This window comes from Pelobates fuscus, chromosome 2 (genome assembly GCF_036172605.1).
Source record: "Pelobates fuscus isolate aPelFus1 chromosome 2, aPelFus1.pri, whole genome shotgun sequence".
Lineage (NCBI taxonomy): Eukaryota > Metazoa > Chordata > Amphibia > Anura > Pelobatidae > Pelobates > Pelobates fuscus.
The window spans coordinates 290,578,992-290,606,887 of NC_086318.1; the positions used below are offsets into that span (position 1 = coordinate 290,578,992).

A 27,896-nucleotide genomic window follows, 5' to 3' on the forward strand; every position below is an offset into this window, starting at 1 on the left:
GAGTGGCGGGTGGGGGCCCTAAATACCAATAGGGGGGAACCTAATGTCCTCCCCCCGGCACCCATCCATGAGCGGTGGGTGGGGGCCCTAAATACCAATAGGGGGGACCTATTGTCCTCCCCCCCGCCCCTGAGCGGCGGGTGGGGGCCCTAAATACCAATGGGTGGCCTAATGTCCTCCCCCGGCCCCCACCCCTGAGCGGCGGGTGGGGACCCTAAATACCTATAGGGGGGGACCTATTGTCCTCCCCCCTGGCCCCCACCCCTGAGCGGCGGGTGGGGGCCCTAAATACCAATGGGGGGACCTAATGTCCTCCCCCCGGCCCCCACCCCTGAGCGGCGGGTGGGGGCCCTAAAAAAAATGTGTCCCCCCCAATATAACTATTTTGGTAATGTCACCAAGACATTATAGCCATTTAGATCATATAAACAGTATTTATATCTGGGTTTTAAAACAAATTCAGTCCAAATTGAATATTGGAAGCCATCAAGCTGCCAATGGATGTCCAATATTGTGAAAGACTATGGTATTAAATCTTGCCTCGCTAGTATGTGATTTGTCTTGCCCTACATTCACTCTATATCCAAACTTCCCCTCAACACAGCTTTTGTAGCACAAAACAAGTTACCTAAACCCCCTCACAAATGCTTCATGTTGTTTATGAAGGGATAAATAAAAAGAAAAACTTGATACAAAGGTAGACCTGGAATAATATATATATAAAAAAGAATTAAACATTTTCAAAGTGGAACAATCACCATCAAAAACAGTGGAATATTCCATGAATGCTCCTCTTTTAAAACTTTGACCCACAGCTGTTGTCTATAAATAGCTGCCAGTGTTGTCCTTCCTGTAGTTTGAGACTTAAATTACAATCTTTCAAAGCCTGGATCGTTGCCTCGTCCTGAATAGAATTGGTTATCTCAATGCATTAGTGACAAATGACAGTCTTTAATAAACATAATTAAAGCCTCAATAGAAAAATAAAAAAACATTTCAAATAAAAATCATATTCATCCACAATTATAAGAGAACCACTGAGATAAATGTCAATTGTATCTGGCTAAAGTTAAACATGCTCCCAAAAAATGTTCCCCTGTTTTCTTGATGTACATGCGAGAAATAGTGTTTTATATTGTTGAGCACTGGTTCCATATGAACGTGTAGACAACAAGACTTTTAAGATCAACACAGTCATAAAAAAACCTCAAGACACTAAGCTAAAATATTAATGTTTATTTCATATTCATAATTGATGCAGCTTTATTTCTTCCACGATATAATTTTTCTGTCCTTGCAAAGAACCATTCAAAGAATGTTTTTGTTAAACTATACATATAGTTCATTTTCTCTAAGGCACAATACATCATTTTGCACCCATGTAATCAGTAAAGACGTGGAGTAAGCTAATGTATAAGGCATTGTTTAAAATATTATCAAACATAAACCTTTTTTTTTTAGGAAATCAGGCGACATTGGAAATGTAGGAGGGGTGTGAAACAGTTTTTCTAGGCATATTATGACATATAATAAGTGCATGAACACAGGTAAAAGTCAAGTTAGTCCTATTCAAGAAACACCCAAAACACCTTAAGCACTTTAGCTTGCAGAAGTGTTTTATGAGTGTCCTTTTACAACATGTGCAGATTTGAATGGCTCTTTTATACCCCAATTGCTATCAGACAGCCAGTCCTGTTACTTCTTGGCTCTTTGGCTCAATGGAGCTATGCTCATAAGGTGGGAACATTTCTTGCAGACTTCTCATTGAGCTGCATTGGGATGTCTTTGATTGGACAATCACAGAAGTATCCGACTTGCAGAGGCTGCATATATGCTGCATATATGTGGCTAGATGAATGCAAATTAAGAAACAAATTCCATATATGTTTGTGATTCTAAACATGGTGATTAATTATTGCTCAATATTTTTCACATTTGAATTTATGGCTAGTAGTTTCTGACCTGGAATCAGGGCCGGATTTAGATAAAAAGAGGCCCTAGGCTATTCCACTTATGATGCCCTTTCACCTCCCATTTTTAAGTTTGTAAATTATATGAGAGACAATAAAATACATCATTACTGTGATGAATATCAATATGTTAAATGAAACATGTTGTGATTGGTACTAACCTGTATAAAAAATGTGGCACGGATAATAAATAAAAAAAAAGTCCAGATGAGGAGAGGGGGGGTGACTGTGAGAGAGAGGGGGTGATGAGGAGAGGGGAGGTGACTAAAAAAATTACCTTAAATTACCTTAAATCCCTGGTCCAGTGGGGGCTGCCTGGTGGTCCGGTGGGGTCCCTGGTGGTCCGGTGGCCCTCATTTCCCCTCGGCAACGCTCTGATTGGGCAGTGCACGCGAGATCCATGGTCTGCAGCTCTGCACATTGCGGAGCTGCAGACCGCCAGTCTCAGCGATCGTGGCAGGAGGGGCATTGCAGTCTGCCCCGGGCACCCGCCTAGTAAGTGGCACCCGGGGCGAACCCCCCACCCCCCATTAGTACGCCACTGGTCAAATGATATGCGTAGAATTTCTCCTTATTTTCGGTTCAGTGTTTTAGTGTTCACTGTTTTTAGAATAGTTTAATTTTAATTTTGCTAACAATTTGAATGTAGGCCCCTCTTGATCTTGAGGCCCTAGGCTGAAGCCTAGTTAGCCTTTAGGAAAATCCGGCCCTGCCTGGAATACATCTAAAAGAATGCAGTTAAACATCTCACCTTGGTAATCACCTAGACATTTAACAGCATGAGCATGAAGACAACCAAGCAACCGAGGCCAATATAAGAATGTATCTATGCAAGCACTTAAATATTACTGTACCAATGAGAATACATGTAACAAAATTGTCCTTTGTTCTACCAAACGTCAACCATTGTGAAAATACAGGAAAGCGTGTACCCCCACTAACCTACCCCTTTTTTCCCTTTGGTATCCCATTCTGCATTTTGAAAATAATAAAATACAAATAAAAAAAAAAAAAAAAAGAATGCAGTTAATAAAGTGTGAGGAATACATTTGTGAATTGTTGGCTTCATGAATTAGCTTGATATGATTGATTTTATCACCACACAAGAACTAAATCTTATTAGCCAAATAACAAAAAAAAATCACACTTTTTGTCTCTACTGATCATAACCATTTGAACTTTTGTATTAACTGTGTTGACATATTAGATTATTTTAGCTTGAAAAGTTGCCGGTTTTGAGAGATATGTAACATGCTTACAGGCCTCCACTTATGATAAAGAGATTATGTGGAATGCATATCAAATGTGTAGAAGACAAATAGAAGTTATTATTATGATATGTTAAGAGGCAGAAATGTGTGTGCAGTAAAGGGATGCATCTTTACATGTAACTTACTGCTTTATTTAGATGAGAATTATTTAAGTGAAAATTCAAAGAGAATTTCAAATTTAAAGGGACACTTTAGTCACCAAAAAATCTTTGCTTAATGACATTGTTTTGGTGTATAGATCATGCCCCTTCAGACTCACTGCTCAGTTCTCTGTCATTTAGGTTTAAATAACTTTGTTCATGCAGCCCAAGACACACCTCCTGTGACTGTTACTTACACAGCCTTCCTAAACACTTCATGTAAACAGTCATATTTTACACTCCATTTATTGTACATTTTGTTTAATTTAGAATTTCTTATATAATTATCTGTTAATAGCTTGCTAAACCTTGCAGGAGTCTCCTGTATGTTATTAAAGTTCAATTTACACTGAACAAAATTATAAACGCAACAACTTTTGTTTTTGCCCCCATTTTTCATGAGCTGAACTCAAAGATCTAAGACATTTTCTATGTACACAAAAGGCCTATTTCTCTCAAATATTGTTCACAAATCTGTCTAAATCTGTGTTAGTGAGCACTTCTCCTTTGCCGAGATAATCCATCCACCTCACAGGTCAAGATGCTGATTAGACAGAATGATTATTGCCCAGGTGTGCCTTAGGCTGGCCACAATAAGAGGCCACTCTAAAATGTGCAGTTTTATCACATAGCACAGTGCCACAGATGTCACAAGTTTTGAGGGAGTGTGCAACTTGCATGCTGACTACACGAATGTCCACCAGAGCTGTTGCCCGTGAATTGAATGTCAATTTCTCTACCATTAGCCATCTCCAAAGGCGTTTCAGAGAATTTGGCAGTACATTCAACCAGCCACACAACCGTGTAACCATACCAGCCCCGGACCTTCACATCCAGCATCTTCACCTCCAAGATCGCCTGAGACCAGCCACCCGGACAGCTGCTGCAACAATCAGTTTGCATAACCAAAGAATGTATGCACAAACTGTCACAAACCATCTCAGGGAAGATCATCTGCATGCTCGTAATCCTCATCAGTGTCTCGACATGACTGAAGTTCATAGTTGTAACCGACCTGAGTGGGCAAATGCTCACATTCAATAGCGTCTGACACTTTGGAGAGGTGTTTTCTTCATGGATGAATCCCAGCTTTCACTGTACAGGGCAGATGACAGACAGCGTTTATGGCGTAATGTGGGTGAGCAGTTTGCTGATGTCGTGGATCAAGTGGCCCATGGTGGCGATGGGGTTATGGTATGGGCAGGCTTATGTTATGGACCACGAACACGGGTGCATTTTATTGATGGCATTTTGAATGCACAGAGATACCGTGACAAGATCCTGAGGCCCATTGTTGTGCCATTCATCCATGACCATCACCTCATGTTGCAGCATGATAATGCACGGCCCAATGTTGCAAGGATCTTGTTCTTGTATGGCCAGCATACTCACTGGACATGTCACCCATTGAGCATGTTTGGAATGCTCTGGATGGGCATGTACGACAGACTGTTCCAGGTCCTGCCAATTTCCAGCAACTTTGCACAGCCATTGAAGAGGGGTGGACCAACATTCCACAGGGCACAATCAACAACCTGATCAACTATATGTGAAGGAGATGTGTTGCACAGCGTGAGGCAAATGGTGGTCACACCAGATACTGACTGGTTTTCGGACCCCCTCAAACCTCTCATCACAGTAAAACTGCACATTTTAGAGTGGTATTTTATTGTGCCCAGCCTAAGACACACCTTTGCAATAATCATGCTGTCTAATCAGCATCTTGATATGCCACACCTGTGAGGAGAAGTGCAAAGGAGAAGTGCTCACTAACACAGATTTAGACACATTTGTGAACAATATTTGAGAGAAATAGGCCTTTTGTGTACATAGAAAAAGTTTTAGAGCGTTTATAATTTTGTTCAGTGTACATAGCAGGAGATAAAAAAATGTTTAAAGTTAGTTACATCTGATTGAAAATGAAACCATTTTGTTTTCAAGAAGGTTGTGTTAGGCACAGCCAGAAGAGGTGTGGCCAGGGATGCATAAACACTTGTTCATGCACAAAACATGATTTAACTACTAAATGGCAGATAACTGAGCAGTGCAACATCAGAGGCATGGTTTATACAGAAAAACTGCTTCATTAAGCTAAGGTTGATTTGGTGACTTTAGTGTCCCTTTAAGGTCAAAATAGCAAAACTGGAAAAATGCTCTAAGTCAGCTATGCTATGACTTCTACTACTCTGGCCTTACATTTTAAATTCACTCTAAATCCCCACGTTTGTGAATCAACTTGTATGACTTTTTATATTTTTAATATTTGAAAAACTGGAAGATCAGTAATTGAGAAAGCAATATAAAATGATATAAAATGAAAAGCAAATGTACTGTCTATGCAAGGTAAAAGTGAGCGAATATGGGTTTTTGCAATATATGTATTCTAGCAGTCAAAAGAGAGAGGCATTTTAACTGTACAGTGAAGAAAGTCTGTAAAACAACAAAGAAAATATTATTTCTCTGGGTCAACCTATGTTAAAGACAAAATATGTCTTTGGGCACACTTGAGTGTATTCACTAAATGGTTTCATAAAATTGAAGATGGCAATTGTTTAACTAGACCAGACAGCCTGGTGCCTCAAAGTCTGGTGCAGTCAAGCTCCATGATATCCTGTATACAGATAGCCTGGTACCCATAATAAATTTCCCTAAAAATGACTTCTGGGTGGTTGGTCATCTTTATAAAACTATTTGCCAAACAGTGACATATGGAGAATTTGGAATCAACTTGAAAAGCGCTAAGCTGGAAAAAAAGAGGTATGTTTTCCCAACTCTCAGCAAACTTCCTAATAATACCTTTTGGTGGCCTACATTATAAAATCAGTGATTCACAATGATAATTGCATAACTGCATTCTATAATCATCTACAAGTTTATAAAATCCCTCCACTCCATACTTCAGACGTCGGGTCGGCCTGCATTGCACAAATGCGAAACTTCTGGAATTTATCATTTAGTTTTCCATTATTTCAAACAAGATTAGTACATACCTAATGTTGTTCCCTACAATTATTACACATACATATACACAATAATACACATCCCTCTGTGGCCTTGAAGCATGGTCTGCCAGAACCTTTCAGCACTAAATGGGAATTTGTGATCTTAATTGTGTCAGACAACAAAATAAGTTATATGCAAAAGCTCATATTAAAAATAATATTTTAGTACTTGGCAAAGTTTTCCTAACCTCTGATGGCATCAATTTATGGGCACTCTTGGAAAAGGACCCAATAAATGCTAGGTACATGCATTACAAAGGTGTAAATGTGGAAGTTTAACACATAGCGTCAAATTCTATTTTTATACATTTGCTGAAATATGCCAATTTTAGTTTCTTTGCAAAATAAATAAAGGAACAGAAGTATCAGAAGTTCAAATTAATGGTACAGCCATTGTGTTCGATGGAAGAGTGGCTATCCCAAGGAACAAAGTACAAAATACAGCAGTGCCCCATCAAATACTCTCCAGGCGTAGCAATTCTTTGAAAAATGGGTCCTTCTCAGTTCTCACAGGGGAGGGTCTTCCAGTGACTGTCAGTAAGACATGAAATAGAGCTGTGCTAAAGGACAACTAAAGTTACCCAGACCACTTCATGTCAAGGAAGTGGTATGGGTGTAGTGGTCCTGTCATTTTAACCTTGCAATGTAAATCATTGCAATTTTGTTGAAATGTTCAATTCTTTCTTTCAGTCACTCCAAATACAGAAATAGCAAATATTTAAATGATGCAAAATGTTTACAAATATGAAATGATTACTCTCTATAATATACAAACTGCCAGTAACAAATCCATGTTTGTTTACCCAAGATATAGTGCTAAAATTTAACACATAAAAATTATTGTGTCACTCACCTGTTTGTTTGATGATGTCCCTTCCCCATTATTTTTGGGTCCTGTCATAAAATAAGAATTAACGAAAAATGTTAATGGACATTTCATCTGATTTGTTATTTTCATGTAACTATGTGTGTGCAATTGCATTTTTACATTTAACCGTTAAATGATATCTAGTAGTCATATCATCAAGAGCATTATTAGAGCAACAAATCTGCTGCTTCTGACATCAATTAGCAATATTATGTTCTTAAGAACACTAATCAGTATAAAACTTTAATAAAAAAAAAAAACAGAAACCCTCATGTAAACTTTAATAGTGCATTGACCGCATACGGATAAACCCTAATCTCAAAGGTATGCCAGAATCATATCTTTGAGGCACATGTAACTGTTCTCTTTTGTAATACTCTTGGACTTGTAAATTCTATTCTGCATTCTACAAATTGTCTCGGAGGACCCAGCAGCCCAGCACAATATGAGCTCAAAGCTAAATCTTTTAGCTATATAAAAAGAGATAATTTCACATATTCTGAATACTGAACATTTTTCAATGTAGACATTCTTATCCTTCAAGATTAGTGGAGCCAGATTTCATAATTATTTTTCACAATTCCCTAATGCATTGATTTGATTTCTGTGTAATACTTTATATCAATAAAGGGCATTGTGATAGGCGGAGTCTGGGTTTACTTTTTAACTATAACTGGTGCAATAAAAATGCATGCTCAGAAAATAAGTGTGCTCACTTTATATCTGTGATGTTATTATTATTTTATTTTTCAGCTGCTCTTGATGAGATTCTGTTTATTGGAAAAGCAGATTTTTACAATGTTTAATTTCTTGCAAAATGTCACCTTACCCACCTTTCAATCAATTGTCCGCATTTACAGCTATGCAATATCCCTCAGATCTTACCAACAAACTATTACAGGAGAACCCATATATAGATAGCTTTCCTGCTTAGTGTCACAGTACATAGTGTGCATGTGTTGTCACCTTGCATGATGGGGGCACCAATGCGCATGCACGGCAAATGCTGCCAGTGTATTAAGCACTCCCCACAGGAAAGCATTGCTGCAATGCTTTTCTTTGAGGATTTGACTGATGCTTGATGTCCTCTTGCAGAGCGTGAGGCTGTCCAGCATTAGTCAGGTGAATAAAAAGTTCCTTAGCAAGCAGTAAGTTCCTATGGTGGTTGTCTTATTGGCAGCCACTAGAAACTGTCTTAACCCTGCAATGTCATTATTGCAGTTTCTCAGAATGCAATGTTTATATTTTAGTCATCTTCTAAAATGAAAATGTTACAATATTTTATCAATGTGTTTAAAATAGTATAAATATTTAAGTTTAATTGCTGCCAACTTTTTTTCCTGTGTAATTAATTATAACTTATATGGCATGGGAGGTTAAAGACATGAGTAATGATTGTTCGTTATCACAGATTGATTGCATGCTAAAACTTATGTTGAACTTCAGGTTTCTGAACTCATTATGGCTTAAACGATGTTCTTACATAAACCTTTAATGAGGGAGTGATATGTTTATTTAATGTGGGTGCATTTAAATTAAATGAAGAACCCATGCTACCTTTAGTTATACTGTAATGTTTCTAAACAATGATGTAAAGTTTGGAAATATTGTAACCTGCTTTATACCATATGTTTCAAAATAAGTTTCATTACATCATACATGCAAAGGCGGAAATCTAGTCTACAACCATCACATTTTGGAAACAAAGTTTCTGATCCATTAAGAGCAGCATAAACATTATACAAACAGACTATAACACACATCCTCCAAACATCAAAGACTGGGACATCTTAATTGTATGTTTATCATGTTCTCCTTACATATCAGGAAGTGTTCATGGAGGCTGTGTGAGTCTCAGTCACAGGAGGTGTGGCTTGGGCTGTGTGAACAAAGTGATTTAAACCTAAATGACAGAGAATTGAGCAGTGAGACTGTAGGGGCAGTATATATACACCAAAGCCACTTAATAAGTTGTTTTTGTATTTAGAAAGTCCAATTAACCCCTTAAGACCGCAGGACGTACTATGCCGTCCTTATTTTGGTGGCTCTAAAAGCCGCAGGACGGCATAGTACGTCCTGCGATCTTATGTACTTACCCGGTCGCCGGCGATCCCACGCCGGCGATCGCGGTATGGGGGACTTACCTGGGAGCCCAGGGAGTCCCCCTGCGTCCTCTTCAGCCGCCCAGGGCCATGTGATCGCGAGGTCCTTGCGAGGACCCCGCGATCACATGGACGGCATAGCCGTCCAAGGCATTGCCAGCAGGGGGAGTGCCTGTAATGACAGGTACTCCCCCTGCTGTCTGAAAAAAAAATAAAAAATGTTAAAACAGTGTAAAAATAAATTATATATACTTAGATCATATATATATTTATTATATATATGATCTAAGTATATATATACACACATATACACACATACACATAAATATGCATAAACTGTCTACGTGTATTTTAGTATTAATATATACATAATTATATATATATATTAATATCAAAATACACGTACAATGATATTGATTAAATATATATATAATTTTAATTATATATATATTTATATATAATAAAAAATAAATAAATAAATAAATACGTTAAAAAAATAAATAAATAAATAATTAAAAAATAATTAAAAAAAAATAGATAAAAAATATATAAACATGCGTAATTTCGTTCTAACTGTATTTTAAAATTAATATATATATATTGATATCAAAATACATGTAGAACGAAATAATATATATATCTATATACATAAGTATATACGTATATATCACTATGTATATACCTATATATAAATCAAAATAATTAAAAAAAATTATATACATATATATGCACACATATATATATACACACATATATATATAATAATTCTACGCATATATTTATGTAATAATTTTACATAATTAGGTCATTTTATTAATTACAATTTGCAGGACCTGCCTGCCAACCCAGGCCAAAAGTTCAGGGAATTACATTGTCTAGCACTATATTTAACTCTGTAACTTTCCAAGACACCATGAAACCTGTACATGGGGGGTACTGTTTTACTCGGAAGACTTCGCTGAACACAAATATTAGTGTTTCAAAACAGTAAAATATATTACAACGACGATATCGTCAGTGACAGTGACATTTTTTGCATTTTTCACACACAAATGGCACTTACACTGATGATATAATTGTTGTGATACGTTTTACTGTTTTGAAACACTAATATTTGTGTTCAGCGAAGTCTCCTGAGTATAACAGTACCCCTCATGTACAGGTTTTATGGTGTTTTCAAAAGTTACAGAGTCAAATATAAGGTTTGCGTTTCAGTTTTTTCACATTAAAATTCGCCAGGTTGCCTTTGAGACCGTATGGTAGCCCAGGAATGAAAATTATCCCCATGATGGCATACCATTTGCAATAGTAGACAACCCAGGGTATTGCAAATAGGGTATGTTCAGTTTTTTTAGTAGCCACTTAGTCACAAACACTGGCCAAAATTTGCGTTCAAATTAGTTTTTTGCATTTTCAAATATTAACACTAACTTTGGCCAGTGTTTGTGACCAAGTGGCTACTAAAAAAGACTGGACATACTCAATTTGCAATACCTTAGGTTGTCTACTTTTGCAAATGGTATGCCATCATGGGGGTTATTCTTATTTCTGGGCTACCATATGGTCTCAAAGGCAACGTAACCAATCTGGCGAATTTCAATGTAAAAAAACTGAAATATGTAACACGCTATATTTGACCCTGTAACTTCCCAAAACACCATAAAACCTGTACATAGGGGGTACTGTTTTACACGCGAGACATCGCTGAATACAAATATGTGTATTGTATTGCAGTAAAAGCAAACAGTATTATGACATCACAGTTAGAATGTCACGTAGAACTAAAAAAAATTAAAAAATTCTTATTTTCTCCCATTTTTTTTATATTTTTTTCATATTAAATTATGTTCCATACCTAAATATTTGATGTTAAACGAAAGCCCCGTTTTCCCTGAATAAAATGATATATAATAATGGGGGGTGCATTTAATATGAAAGAGGTGAATTATGGTTGGACAGACATATAGCGCAAATGCCAGGTTTTGTTTACGTTTTTTTGGATCACAACTTGTACATTTGGCTGCGGTCTTAAGGGGTTAAGATCCTTACAATTCGTGTCATTTCAAAAGTTCTAATATGCATAAACACAGTGACTCCTCATATATACTAAATATACACAAAACCAAAAGTTAATTGTTCCTATTCTCGCTCATTATTAAATGCCTGGTAAATATTTAATGATATAGTGTATAATCCATATAATTGTAGAATAATTTTCCTATACTAAGGAGCTCTCCATTAGCCCAGCTGAATAAATAAAACAATGTGGCATTAAATATAAGCATCCCCTAATTATGTGAATAACAATGTATATCATCTGTGTATTTCTTTTTGGGCACCCACACATTTGTGAGAATACAAGCTATGAAAGTATTTGTAATGAATACAAACTATGAAAGTAAAATTGGAGATTTAGTTGTTTTATTTAAAAATAATAAAATGAAAAATAGTTAACCATCTGCAAGCTACTATCTGCTTTAACCCCTTAAGGACAGACGACTGATATATTCCGTCATGATTCCCTTTTATTCCAGAAGTTGTGTCATTAAGGGGTTAAACGTTATAACTCAAATAACACCCAGAACAAATCTGCATAGGCAAACGTTTGCCTCGGGCCTTACATGAATGCCTATACATGCAAAGTATAAAGCATTTTTATGACCAGATCAGGGTTTGTCTGCATATTTGCTGGGAGCCCAGACTTTTTTTTTTTTTTAAAAGGGAATTAGTTATTATAATAAATACATAAATAAATGCATTTTGTTTTTGTTTTGCATTTTTAAAACTAAGGATGAAACATCAAACTCAGATATGCAATCTTTCTATTTAAACCCTTAGGCTATGTCTGTCAGGGTACCTGTAGTCTCTACCCCTGAGACGGGTAGAGACTTAGACGTTTTTCCATCCAGACGGCATGATTCTCCCTTTCCTCGCGGTCCCCTCGCGCATGTAAACGCCGGCCGCGAGAGAACTATGCCTTTTTGTAACGTGACGCTCAATAGTCGACGTCATGACGCTATTCTAGCCCGACCTGTCAGTCAAATCCCGGACACGAATCAGGTCTCGGCGGAGGCGTGATTAGTCTCTAGAACCAGGGTATTTAAGGGAGCTCTCAGCATTTGCTCATTGCCCTGTCGTGGTTCTAGCCAGCCTAGTCACACAGTGCTCTTGTATTCTCTTGTCTTTTGGTTCTGACCCGGCTTTGTTATTACTTTCCTGTCTTCTCTGTTATCCTTGACCCGGCTTGTCTCTCGCTTACCTGTCTTCTCGTTCCCTCGACCTCGGCTTGTCCCTGACCATTCTATACGTAGTTTTACGTTAAGTCCGGCCATTCTAAGGTCCGGTATACGTATCGGCTACTCTTTGTACTCTGCGTGTTGGATCCCTGTCCCGATCCTGACATTACGACAGGGCCAATGGATCCTGCAGGTACAAACTGTCAGCTTGGTTCTCCTGATCCTAGGTTTGACGCCATGGATCATAGAATGGATCAGATGGCACTGGCACTACAGGCGTTACTATCACGTCCTAATAATCTACCTGAGGAGATGCGTAATACTTCTATTCCTCCTGTGAGTTCAGGGCTAGAGGCAGCCACTGTAGGTGCTTCTTCCCGAGTTACCCCACCTGTACGTTATGCTGGTTCTCCTGAAAGGTGTCGTGGCTTTTTGAACCAGATCAGTATCCATTTCGAGCTACAACCCCGTTCCTACCCTACTGATAGGGCAAAGGTGGGATTTATTATCACCTTACTCATTGAGAAGGCTCTGAGATGGGCTAATCCCTTGTGGGAGAATGATAATCCATTAGTCTATAACTATAATGCCTTTGTAGCTGCTTTTAGAAGAACTTTTGACCCCCCTGGCAGAAAGGTCAATGCAGCTAGATTACTGTTGCGCCTTAGACAAGAGAACCGAACACTTGTGGATTACGCACTAGAGTTCAGGTCTTTGGCGGCAGAGGTTAAGTGGAATGAACAGGCTTATATAGACGTATTTTTAAACGGATTATCCGATGTAATACTTGACGAGGTAGCGACGAGAGAGCTTCCCGAGAATTTGGAGGACTTAATTTCCTTTATCTCTCGCATTGACGAACGTCTAAGAGAGAGGCAGAACACTCGAGATAGAACCCGTAGACCTTCCTTTAGACTAGCTCCTTCATTTCAAAGTCCTGAAACCAAAACTCCACAGTTTCCAGAACCTATGCAGATAGGCCTTACTCGCCTCTCAGAAGAGGAGAGACAGTACAGGAGAAGGGAGGGACTGTGTATGTATTGTGGAGTCAGAGGTCACTTACGTTTGAATTGTCCCAATCGCCCGGGAAACGCTCGCACCTAAGATTCTCTAGAGGACAGGCCTTGGGTGTTTCTATTTTGTCCTCTACTCATAACTACAAAGAACACAGGCTTCTATTACCCGTCTCTTTAACTTGGGAGAAGGGAACTTTAGAGACTGTGGCATTGATAGACTCCGGAGCTGCTGAGAGCTTTATCGACCAAGTTTTTCTCACCAAACACGCTATCCCATCCCAGTTAAGGAAGACACCTTTGGCTGTTGAGGCCATAGATGGTAGACCTTTAGTTGAGCCTGTGATTTTCCAGGAGACCACACCTCTTAACTTAACTACTGGTATTCTACACAAGGAGGAGATATCTCTACTACTCATTTCATCTCCCTCTGTTCCCATAGTCCTGGGATACTCCTGGCTGAAGAGACATAACCCCATTATAGATTGGAAATCAGGGGAAATAGTCTCGTGGGGTCAGGGTTGTCAAGAGAGATGTTTAAAGAGAGTGTCACCCCTTTGTATTGTTAACACACTTAATAACTCTACCGACTCTACTAAAGTACAGATACCGTCCTTGTATCTAGATTTAAAGGCGGTATTTGACAAAGGAAAGGCTGATACCTTACCACCACACAGGCCTTTTGATTGCAAAATTAATTTACTTCCTGGAACTATGCCTCCCAGGGGCCATGTATACCCTTTGTCTACGAATGAGAACTTAGTCTTAGAGGAGTATATTCGTGAGAACCTAGACAAAGGGTTCATTAGGAGATCCTCCTCCCCTGCTGGGGCTGGATTTTTTTTTGTTAAAAAGAAGGATGGTTCTTTAAGACCTTGCATTGACTACCGAGGTTTGAACAAGATAACCATTAGAAATGCCTATCCGATCCCCTTGATCACCGAGCTTTTTGATCGATTAAAGGGTTCCAAGATTTTCACTAAGTTAGACCTCTGAGGTGCTTATAACTTGGTGAGAATTCAGCAGGGACACGAGTGGAAGACTGCGTTCAATACTCGTTATGGGCACTATGAGTATACTGTAATGCCTTTTGGTCTCTGTAATGCCCCGGCAGTATTTCAGGATCTTATTAATGAAGTTCTTAGGGAGTTTCAGCATGACTGTGTTATTGTATACCTCGATGATATACTTATACATTCCAGGGATATTGAGACTCACCACGGACAGGTCAGAAGGGTTTTGCACAAACATCTTCAACATGGCTTGTACTGCAAATTAGAGAAATGTAGCTTTGACCAATCCCAGACTACCTTTCTTGGTTACGTGATTTCTGGAGAGGGGTTTGAAATGGATCCGGAGAAACTCCAATCCATTTTAGATTGGCCTTTACCTAAGGGTCTCAAGGCCATTCAGAGATTTATTGGTTTCTCTAATTATTACAGACGTTTCATTAAGGGTTACTCCTCTATTATTGCTCCTATCACCAATATGACCAGACAAGGGGCAGACACTAAGAATTGGTCTACTGAAGCACTTCTGGCTTTTAAGACTCTCAAGGAGCTGTTTGCTTCCGCACCAATTTTAGTTCACCCTGATACTACTCTACCTTTCCTACTCGAGGTTGACGCTTCTGAGACGGGTATAGGTGCCATCCTGTCCCAAAGGTTGGGTGTGGATAAACCATTACATCCATGTGGGTATTTTTCCAAAAAATTATCGGGTACTGAGAGCAGATATGACATTGGTGACAGGGAACTCCTAGCGGTTATCATGGCTTTAAAGGAGTGGAGACATCTATTGGAGGGGACTTTGCATCCTGTTACCATTTTGACGGATCATAAAAACTTATCCTATATTGGGGAGGCTAAACGATTATCATCTAGACAGGCCCGTTGGTCTATATTCCTCACTCACTTCAATTACATACTCACATATAGGCCTGGTTCTAAGAATTCTAAAGCTGATGCCTTGTCTCGCCAACACGAACCTTCTGCCATATCTGAGCCGGTTTTATCCTCTATAGTACCTAAGTGTAATATCATCGCTAACACAACTCTCAAAATCCATTCTCCGCTTCTGGATCAGATCAGGAGCTTGCAGCATCTGGCACCTAGACTGACTCCTGCATCTAGACACTTCGTTCCTCCTGAACTCCAACTGGAGCTCTTACAGTGTCTTCACGAGAGTAAGGTGGCTGGTCATCCGGGCGTTCGCAAAACATATTCCTTGATCTCTAAGGATTTCTGGTGGCCTTCTTTACGGAGGGATATTAAGGATTTTATCGGAGCCTGTGAGGTCTGTACTAAGACTAAACTACCTCATTCGCTTCCTTGTGGTCTCTTACATCCCCTGGAAGTTCCAGAAAAACCTTGGTCCTGTTTGGCGATGGATTTTATTGTGGATTTGCCTGTTTCGAAAAAGCACACTGTTATTCTCACAGTGGTGGATAGGTTTACCAAGATGGCTCATTTTGTGCCTTTACCTAAACTTCCGACTTCACCTGAATTAGCGGAGATTTTTGCTAAAGAGATCTTTTGCTTACATGGGATACCTTCCGAGATTACTTCTGATAGAGGTTCCCAGTTTGTTTCACGTTTCTGGAGATCATTCTGTTCTCAACTAGGCATTACATTGAATTTTTCTTCTGCTTATCACCCTCAGTCTAACGGAGCCGCTGAACGTACCAATCAAAAGATTGAACAATATCTGAGTTGTTTTGTTTCTGAACACCAGGACGATTGGGTCGGTCTGATTCCTTGGGCAGAGTTCGCACACAATAATCTTGTTTGCGATTCAACTCGCTCTAGCCCCTTTTTCATGAATTATGGTTTTCATCCTTCCATTCTTCCGTCGGTTCCTTCTTCCCAGGGGGTACCGTCGGTTGATACTCATGTTGCCAATCTGAAGAAGTTGTGGGATCAGACTCGACAAATTCTCCTACATAATTCTATACTGTATAAAAAACACGCTGACAAACGCAGAAGGCCGGCTCCTAGTTTTGTCCCTGGTGATAGGGTATGGTTGAGTACTAGAAACATTCGTTTGAAAGTACCGTCTATGAAATTCATCCTCGCTACATTGGACCCTATAGGATCCTGAATCGAATTAATCCTGTTGCGTATCGCCTAGCGCTCCCCTCTGCCTTACGTATTCCTAATTCCTTTCATGTTTCCTTGCTAAAACCCCTGGTCTGTAACAGATTCTCCTCCAAGGCCTCCTCTCCTCACTCTGTTCAGGTTGAGGGCCAGGAGGAGTACGAAATCAACTCCATCATCGATTCTCGAATCTCCCGGGGGAAAATTCAATACCTGGTTGACTGGAAGGGATATGGTCCAGAAGAGAGGACCTGGGTACCACAGGAGGATGTCCATGCTCCTCGTCTTCGCAGGGCTTTTCATTCCCGCTTTCCATCTCGTCCCGGTTCCTTCCGCCCGGTGGGCGTTTCTGAGAGGGGGGGTACTGTCAGGGTACCTGTAGTCTCTACCCCTGAGACGGGTAGAGACTTAGACGTTTTTCCATCCAGACGGCATGATTCTCCCGTTCCTCGCGGTCCCCTCGCGCATGTAAACGCCGGCCGCGAGAGAACTATGCCTTTTTGTAACGTGACGCTCAATAGTCGACGTCATGACGCTATTCTAGCCCGACCTGTCAGTCAAATCCCGGACACGAATCAGGTCTCGGCGGAGGCGTGATTAGTCTCTAGAACCAGGGTATTTAAGGGAGCTCTCAGCATTTGCTCATTGCCCTGTCGTGGTTCTAGCCAGCCTAGTCACACAGTGCTCTTGTATTCTCTTGTCTTTTGGTTCTGACCCGGCTTTGTTATTACTTTCCTGTCTTCTCTGTTATCCTTGACCCGGCTTGTCTCTCGCTTACCTGTCTTCTCGTTCCCTCGACCTCGGCTTGTCCCTGACCATTCTATACGTAGTTTTACGTTAAGTCCGGCCATTCTAAGGTCCGGTATACGTATCGGCTACTCTTTGTACTCTGCGTGTTGGATCCCTGTCCCGATCCTGACAATGTCCTCCTCCACATAGTAGACTTTAATGCTGTTAGGACAGCATGGAACGTCCTGTAACCAGGGAGTTACAGGTATCAACTGATACCCATGACTCCCCTCTGTCAAATGGAACCATTTTTAGATTAACTTTATGTAGCGTCCAAAGTGAGCACTGCTACAATAATTTAAATAATTGTTGAATTGCCTATTGAATGTATTGTTAGCAGGGTTAAATCCCTGTTCTTACAAGAAAGTCCCAGGTTACAGTGGATAACTAGAGCACCCCTAAGTCACGTCTGTCAGATAATCTGTAGTGTCCCCAGACTCACTGATGAGTTTTTAAGCAGCGTTCAAAGTAACAGAACACCATGGCTGGGAGATTGTGCTCAGTCGTTGTGATTCAAGGACTGTAGGCTGCTGAAGGAAGACCCCCCAAGGTCTCCATGCATATCCGCAAACCAATTGTGATCCATGCTCGGTCAATCAGCTGTCCAGCATCGATCTCAGTGTAATCAGCTGGAAAAGCATGTTTGGTTCAGTAAAAAGATAACGTTTTCTGTATTACTAAAAAAAAAAAAAAAAAAAGTAGATGGTAGCCACATACCACTTTCGACTGTTTTAACTAGGAAACCTGATGCTATCTGTACTTATATTAGCAGAGCAATTCTTTAGGGTTAGGGTAGTGGTAGGGTTAGTGGTAAGGTTAAAGTTTTATGGTACAGCTAGGGTTAGTGAAGGGTTAATGTTAGGGTAAGGTAAGGATTATTACTGAGTTTGGGATTATGGTATTTTAACGCTAGGAATAGCATAGTGTTAAGAATAAGGTTAAGATAGTTATATGATTAGTATAAGCATAAGGTAAGGGGTATGGTTTGTACAGCATTGTCATTAACAACTAAAATTAATTATGATCCTAGACATATTGGGTATTTGACAATCAGGATTGATATGTGATATTAAAAGAAAAGCCCTTTCTGTCCTTTAAAAGTCAATATATAAAATATATGGGGACACTCGAGGAGAGACCCTTAAATTATCCTGGAACAAACACATAAAGCAAATTCATATAGTGATCTGGGCCTATCCTTACAAGGCTCTGTTCTGTGTGAGTGCATCAAATTTATTTACTTTGCACTCTATATGATTGGAGGACTCATTGGGGGTGTAACCAATTGTACGGATTGAGGGGATTTAAAAGGACTCTATATAGTTGTATATCTAATTGAAGAACCTGCAAGTTGGAGAAACACATCTTGGAGGGAGATCCCAAAGACTTTATAATGTTTTTAATTTAATATTGTTTTTATTGGGGATTTTAATAAATTAGTGTTTATTTTATTATTTGGTACAGTGACATCCTGTATCAGCTGGGTCCTGCCTTAAGGAGAGTTACTGTCTCTCTTTATAGTCACACTGGTGCTTTTGTCTAGAGCCAGGTTTTTGAAGGTGAGCAGAGGGATAGTGTCAACTTAGCAAACATCCATTCAGGTGATTTGAGCCTATTCTTACAATGTTCTGTTCTGTGCAAGTGCGTCCAAACCATTGTGTGGAAATCTATTCACAAACCGGACTTTACATAGGACACGAGGTAATGCATTTAGACTGGAAGAAAGAGGATTTTGTCTAAGGCAAAGGAAAGGTTTTTTTACTGTAAGAACAATAAGGATGTGGAATTATCTGCCTGAAGAACTGGTTTTATCAGAGTCCATACAGATGTTCAAACAGCTACTAGATGCATACTGGCAAAAACAGAATATTCAAGGATATAATCTTTCAATGTAGGGTAAATACTGCTTGATCCAAGGATAAATCTGACTGCCATTTTGGAGTCAAAAATGATTTTTTTTTCCTAGCTTGTTGCAAAATTGCAAGTGCTCCAAACTGTTTTTTTTGCCTTCTTTTGGATCAACAGCAAAAAACAAATGTGAGGAAGGCTGAACTTGATGGACGCAAGTCTCTTTTCAGCTATGTAACTATTAATCCACTTTACTCAATTTTGTTCTATTATTTTTGTTTCATCTGAGCACATAACATAAGATACCCATAGCATTTAAAGGTGTACGTTTATTTGTTATTAACGTAGCACTCCTAATTCACTGGTGCTGGCTTTGGTTTGCCATGCAGTGGTTGTATTTTTATAAATTCAAAGTCTGATTTTGGTTCAGAACTTGAACAATTCCCTCCACCCTTTAGGGATTAAAAGTGTTATTGATTTTGCACCAACAAATAGGAATATATATATATATATATATATATATATATATTTTTTTTTTAAATACAATACTATTAATTTATGAAAATAACACAATGTTTCTAAAAAGACAGTTTACTCATCATAACCACTATAGCTCATTGTAGTAGTTATGGTGTGAGGAGTGCCCTGGAGCCATCATTTTTTTTTTTGAATGGTTTAACTTTTTACCTAGGATCTGCAAGGAAGCCATTCCCTGCTTCAATAAGCCAGAAGCTCTCAGTTCTGAGCTAAGCCTAGTGGTGAAAGGCTTGTCTCATTGGCTGAGAGTGATCATCTGATGCTGCAGGGTTCAGGAAAGCTAAATATAGTAGCTTCTGGCTCTCCTGGAAGCAGCGGAGAAGCAGGGAATGGGCTCTCCTGGTTCCATAATCACTGTGAAAATTGAAGTCACCTATTAGGTTATCAATTATACACAAAGTGAAAAATATACCAAGAGGATATACAAAAATAATGATAAATGTATACACACTTTGACCTGAGCAGTGAGAGTGCACATACACTAAACACTGTGCAAGATAATGCTTTTATGATATATGTTTTGCTTACCTTCTTCTTGTGTTACTCCAAGGCATCCCATTAATTCATGGACTGACAAAGACTTATCATTGTTTATATCGCAATACTCTACAAACTTCTTCACACATTTTTTGGGCTTTGATTTCCTTCGCAGCATTCTTTTGAACGACTTAATTTCTTTTTTGCCAATATCTCCATTAGAATTTTTATCAAGCTGCTTGAAATACCAATGTACAACTCTTTCTTCCAAGGTATGATTTGGATCTGGTTCTGAAACTCTGAAAATAGATATTATTATAAGCTTATTTCAATTCGGTTTGTAATGATAATGTAAAAATCTGAATGCCAAAATATATAACGAGCATAACATGAATGGGCTAGTTTGCTGAACTGCAAAATAGATCACATTGGCTACAAAATTATAACTAGAGCTATAGGTTAGCTATACATTTTTCCCTGAATATTGTGTTTTTGCGAGTATTTATCCAGTTACTGTTTAAACATATGTACAACATCCACCACCATGTTTTATGAAAGCTTATCAATTTCAGTAATTTTTACACAAATTTAAGCTTGATTTATATCTATCTAAGAGAAACTCTGATGGGATATATTCTCTGGTTTACAAAAAGCATTTTATTTTACTTTATGCTTTTATGATTATGAAATGTTTTCTGTTTGCCCATATTGATTTTAACTTAAAGGCAAGATGTTTTATGAGATTAACTTGGTTAATGTTCTGATTTCATATTTATATTTTTCAACATTTTTTTCTACCTGACTTCTTTCTAAATCAATTTATTTGTATTGTAGCCCTAGGAATTTACTTAAAGAAATACTCCAAACCCCTAAAGCACATCAGGAGGTGAAGTTAGGGTGAGGTATCATCTAACTGCTAGATTAGAGAGGTGAGTTAACTCTTTCATTGGGCGGGGGAAGGGCTAATTTAAATAGTGTTTAAAAAATTCAAAGGTCTTTATTTATAACATTGTAGAGTACCTTTAATTGGTATGTATATATGCTTCTAAGCCTTTTTTAAATTGATTTAAACTCAAATGAAACTGCTTCATTAGTTTGCTGTCTGTAAAAACTCTGGATTTATCTATGGTCCAAACAAATATTTTCTACAAGTAGTTTATGTAATTACAGTGTTCCTATGGCTTTGCACCAAAATGCTCTTAAATAAATAAATAAAAATTAGCAATTAGCTGTCACGTATTCAACTTACAACAACTCACGTGTCTAGTGAATGGATCTCTGAGCTGTTTTATATGTATACACTATTTCACACATTTAAAAAAAAATGCTATACAGTATTACGAATGTGAGAACTTGAATCTGATCTGAAGCATGGATTATCACATAACTACTGTACACACTTGCCATATCCGATACCATTTCATTCTTTACAGTACTCGTCTGACTAATCTGAAAGTTAAGAAACCACTTTGCTATACAGATGCCAAGCATTCAAACTAATATTTTCTTTTAGAGACTTGACATAATTCTTTTGCAAAGCTATTAAATTGTCCTCAAGTTTCTTGCTTGACATCTTTATGTTTAGGGGATCTCTCCCTCACCTCAGAGCTGACTGCCATTTTAACACACTAATCCAGCTGGCTTGCAGATGTTTCCTACCTTGACACATAGGCATCACTCTTGTGTGACTTGATAGAATGAATCTGTGTTTTGCTAAGAAAGAAAAAATATTTCTGGCACAGAATTTTTTTTTTCCATTCTGTCAGGTTTAGTTTTAAGATACTTCCTAAGTCAAATGCTTTGCTCGTGTTTATCTGTTGCATTTCATTAAGGTGCAACAGGCTTACATTTATATTGGCCAAGAACCGTGAGACTGGGTAAGATATTGTTAAAATATTTATTTTAAGGATCAACACTTCAAATAAGGGATTCTTTTCCTAAATGGGTAACATTTAACATCATCCCCTTTTAAGGAATACAGAGCTAAGAAAAACAAGAACTAGTCCCATTTCTACTTTTTTTGTCCCTACTCTACCTGAATAAGGGTACAATGTTTTGTTACACTTCCACTCTAGATATTTTGTTGGTTTAAATATAAAAATGAAAGAAAACAATTGTTTTATTTAATAACTTACCTGCTAGAAGAAGATGACAAGCCTGCTACTGCTTGTACCATATCTGTAGTCAATGCATCCAATACACTCGTCAAAAATTCATTTTTCTTTGCACCTGGGCAACCTATATTATAGAGAAAAAATAATTAGTTTTAATCCATCGTGCTAATTTTTAAATAGATACGTTTTCACTATTCTTGTAGGCATGGGATTTCCAACCCTGGCCCTCCAGCTGTTCAATTATTTGTATTGCTCTCTTGACAGACATACGTTGCTGTAGGACGCAGGCTTTTATGTGCAAGGCCTTCATTAAGCATTTTGTGTGGGATTTACCTTGACATTATAGAGTTGAAACATGCAAGATCCATCTGATAAAGCATTGTAGAAAAGTTACAACTTTCACCTAAATGAATGGTTTCCTGGGGGGGTGTGGGGGGGGGGGGGAGATTACTATTTAGCTATTTCCACTCTTGAAGTAATGACACAGGGGTTAAAAAAAACAAAACCAAAAGCCTAGATATGGTTACCTGTGGCATATATCACCTTGTGCCATCTTGGAGCAAGCAGAAGAAATCTTTACCTATATAAATATTTAAATCTGCATATTTACTGATTTTGCTCTCTAGTCGGTCCTCTCACACCTCACCCCTCAGGGCATCACTTTACGCTCTCCTCCAGCTCTGCTTCGCTCCAACCTTATTTGATTGCGAATTCCTGTCCTAATGTGTTTTATACCCCATCTCCTATAGACGGTAAGCTCGTTTGAGCAGAGCCCTCTTCAACCTATCGTTCCTGTAAGTTTTCTTGTAATTGCCCTATTTATAGTTAAATCCCCCCTCTCATAATATTGTAAAGCGCTATGGAATCTGTTGGCGCTATATAAATGGCAATAATAATAATAATAATTATTATTTCCCCAGCAGAGTACAGTGCTACGGAATTTGCTGGTGCTATATAAATAATAAAATAATAATAATGTATACAACTAATTTACATACCTAGCACAATTTTCTAAATGAAAGGTTAACTTTATCTATATTCACTATATTTAGTGGTACATTATATCTAATGATTTATTAATTGATATAACTATTACCTAAATGTGTACAGTTGCTGATCTGAATTATATGTGAGTAGTGATGTCCCGAACGGTTCGCTGGTGAATAGTTCCTGGCGAACATAGCATGTTCGCGTTCGCCACCGCGGGCGAACACATGCAATGTTCGGTCCGCCCCCTATTCTTTGTCATTGAGTAAACTTTGACCCTGTACCTCACAGTCAGCAGACACATTCCAGCCAATCAGCAGCACACCCTCCCTAGCAGACCCTTCCACCTACTGGACAGCATCCATTTTAGATTCATTCGGAAGCTGCAACCATTTTATATTTATTTTTCAATTTTTATTTTTTTTATTTTTTTTTGTGCATAAATGTTACAAGCAGATACTCCCCCAGACACTCTGTATTACTGCAGATACTCCCCCCAGACACTCTGTGTTACTGCAGATACTCCCTCCAGACACTCTGTGTTACTGCAGATACTCCTTCCAGACACTCTGTGTTACTGCAGATACTCCCTCCAGACACCCTGTGTTACTGCAGATACTCCCTCCAGATACCCTGTGTTACTGCAGATACTCCCTCCAGACACCCTGTGTTACTGCAGATACTCCCTCCAGACACCATGTGTTACTGCAGATACTCCTTCCAGACACTCTGTGTTACTGCAGATACTCCCTCCAGACACCCTGTGTTACTGCAGATACTCCCTCCAGATACCCTGTGTTACTGCAGATACTCCCTCCAGACACCCTGTGTTACTGCAGATACTCCCTCCAGACACCCTGTGTTACTGCAGATACTCCTTCCAGACACTCTGTGTTACTGCAGATACTCACTCCAGACACCCTGTGTTACTGCAGATACTTTCTACAGACACCCTGTGTTACTGCAGATACTCCCTCCAGACACCCTGTGTTACTGCAGATACTCCCTCCAGACACTATGTGTTACTGCAGATACTCCCTCCAGACACCCTGTGTTACTGCAGATACTCCCTCCAGACACGCTGTGTTACTGCAGATACTCCCTCCAGACACCCTGTGTTACTGCAGATACTCCCTCCAGACACCCTGTGTTACTGCAGATACTCCCTCCAGACACCCTGTGTTACTGCAGATACTCCCTCCAGACACTCTGTGTTACTGCAGATACTCCTTCCAGACACTCTGTGTAAAATGACAAAGAGCACTCTGATTGGTGGGCTTGGAACCTAACCAATCAGAGTGATCTGTGTCATTTTACACAGCGTGGGAAAGTTCTTTAGAACCCCCCTTATTGTTTTTTTAGGGCCCCCACCCACCGCTCAGGGGTGGGGGCCAGGGGGGAGGACAGTAGGTCCCTCCTCATTATTTTTATGGCCCCCACCCACCGCGCAGGGGTGGGGGCCGGGGGGGAGGACAGTAGGTCCCCCCCTCATTATTTTTATGGCCCCCACCCACCGCGAAGGGGTGGGGGCCAGGGGGAGGACAGTAGGTCCCCCCTCATTATTTTTATGGCCCCCACCCACCATGCAGGGGTGGTGGCAGGGGGAGGACAGTAGGTATCCCCCCAGTGTGTATCAGGGTCCCTGAGGACAGGTGTCAATCCATATCTGCCAAGTGACCCTATGTAGGAGGAACAGTCCCTATTCTGCTCTGTGTCAGTGTGTATCAGGGATCCTTAGGATAGGTGTCAATCCATAACTGCCAAGTGACCCTATGTAGGGGGAACAGTCCCTATTCTGCTCTGTGTCAGTGTGTATCAGGGTCTCTGAGGACAGGTGTCAATCCATATCTGCCAAGTGACCCTATGTAGGGGGAACAGTCCCTATTCTGCTCTGTGTCAGTGTGTATCAGGGATCCTTAGGATAGGTGTCAATCCATATCTGCCAAGTGACCCTATGTAGGGGGAACAGTCCCTATTCTGCTCTGTGTCAGTGTGTATCAGGGATCCTTAGGATAGGTGTCAATCCATATCTGCCAAGTGACCCTATGTAGGGGGAACAGTCCCTATTCTGCTCTGTGTCAGTGTGTATCAGGGTCTCTGAGGACAGGTGTCAATCCATATGTCAAGGTGTCAATATGTCTTATGTCGCCTGCCCATTGAAGTCTATGGCGGTTCGCCGGTTCGCGAACATTTGCAGAAGTTCGCGTTCGCCGTTCGCGAACCGAAAATGTTATGTTCGCAACATCACTATATGTGAGTTGTGTAATATAATAAACCCTTAATATTTTCCCCAAGAATGTTTCCTGTCCTCCCATTGACATTTCACACATTTCTCACTTTATCGCATAAGTTGCAACATTTACATGTTACCTATATTCTCCTTTCTCTTGAATTTATTATTCCTATTCCCTTTAATATTGCCATTCCCCCTCCCTTATGGCTGGTGCTTAAATCATTTTCTTTAATGCAGCGAACTTGAACTTACAAGACTTAAATTCTTAAAGGAACACTACAAACACCTTTAGCATGTTAAGTTGCTGTAGTACTTTGTGCATGAAAAATGTGTCCTCTTTTATTTCTTTTTTTATTTGACAAAAAGTGCAGATCTCAATTAAAACTGGAACTTTTAAAAATGAACCTTGTTACAACCCGCTGGCTGTCAGACAAATTGTTCTGTTACTTCTTGGTTGTTCATCTCAGTGGAGCTGAACTCAAGAGGCAGAGGAATTCCCAGAACACCTGCCTTGCAAAGACTTCTCATTGAGCTACATTGGGAAGTCTGTAATTGCGCAGACAAGAGATCAGTAGCTTTTTTTAGACATACATCCGAGAAATAATGCATAAATAAGTGCATGCATGTTGTCATTATGGATGTATCTACTAAACAGTGATTTATATATTTTTTGCATTTGGGCAGTGGAGAGCTCACTTAAAGCTTTTAATACGCAAAGCGTATTATTCTGAGCCAAAATCTTGACAGCTCTTTGTCAATAAATGCATGTTAAAGAAGGAGCTGCCCTAAAAGCAATACACATTAAAATTGGTTTGTTGTTTTTTGTTTTTAGCTATTTTGTCTGCAGAACATATCCTTTTAAGTATGAAAACAGCTACTTGTGTTATTTAATATACATTCCCACTGGCTTTTTCTTAATAATATGCTAATTGGAGTAGACGATTTTAGGATAAAAAGCTCATTAGACACTGAGAGAAGGCTAGACATAAAACTCGTCCTGTCTAGAATATTCTAAATTAGTCAAAGTTATTCCCTGAAGAGCAAGAATGAGCTATAAGTTTCTTGCATTGGCACGGGATAACTAAACAACTTTCTCAGGTTTACTACAATAAGGCAGCTTTAAGAGACGACACTCCATCTCATCACCCATTGCATTAAAACAACTTAAACTACTAAACTAATCTGTAGTGATTATGGTGCTTTGGAGAGTCCATCTAAAGCTTAATTTGCAAAAAAAGTGTTGTTTATGTAAAGTACTAGGCCCTAATAGATCAACCCATTAGTTAATGGTATATATATAGTGTCCTCTTTTATTTTTATTTTTTATATATATATATATATATATATATATATATAAATATATATATATATATATATATATATATAAAATAAATAAAAGAGGACACTATATATATACCATTAACTAATGGGTTGATCTATTTTATATATATATATATATATATATATATATATATATATATATAAAAAAAATAATAAAAGAGGACACTATATATATACCATTAACTAATGGGTTGATCTATTAGGGCCTAGTACTTTACATAAACAACACTTTTTTTTGCAAATTAAGCTTTAGATGGACTCTCCAAAGCACCATAATCACTACAGATATATGTACAAATAAATGTATATAAAAATAAAAATAAGAGAGAACACACTATTTATTAAATATATATATATAACTATTACCTAAATCTGAATACTATGTTAACTGCGTAATATAATAAACCCTCAATATTTTCCCCAAGAATGTTTCCTGTCCTCCCATTGACATTTCATACATTTCTCACTTTATCTCATAAGTTGTAACATTGCCATGTTACCTATATTCTCCTTTCTATTGAACGTATCATTCCTATTCCCTTTTCATTATGATTACCGTACTACTTATCAACTTATCATTCCAAATATATATTGTAATCTTAATGTATTCTAAAATGTTAGCATTAGGAATAGTGAGTTCTGAAGTATTACAATAGATTGCAGTGTGCTAAGACATAAATTAACTGCTCATTATTTTGCAAATTAATATATGTATGAAATCTATATTAAGGAGTCTGAGAAATATAACAGACATTAAAACAAAGCAATATTTTTTTAACTCTAGTAGTATAGCATATACAGTATGCTTTGGTTTATTATAGAGAAAGTCACAAATAATCACCCATTAATCTGACAAATATGTCTAGTCTTGTT

General features: G+C 38.7%; 1 protein-coding gene across 1 annotated transcript in view; it reads right to left on the reverse strand.

Moving 5' to 3' along the window:
* The window catches only part of SMOC2 (SPARC related modular calcium binding 2), a 219,435-nt gene that overhangs the window by 7,032 nt on the left and 184,507 nt on the right, over positions 1-27,896 (reverse strand). Inside the window, exons 10-12 of the mRNA XM_063443436.1 lie at positions 22,484-22,586; positions 20,400-20,647; positions 7,237-7,277 (exon numbers count right to left, since the gene is read on the reverse strand). Coding sequence (XP_063299506.1) covers positions 7,237-7,277; positions 20,400-20,647; positions 22,484-22,586 — 392 coding nt within the window. The remainder of the gene's footprint in view (positions 1-7,236; positions 7,278-20,399; positions 20,648-22,483; positions 22,587-27,896) is intronic.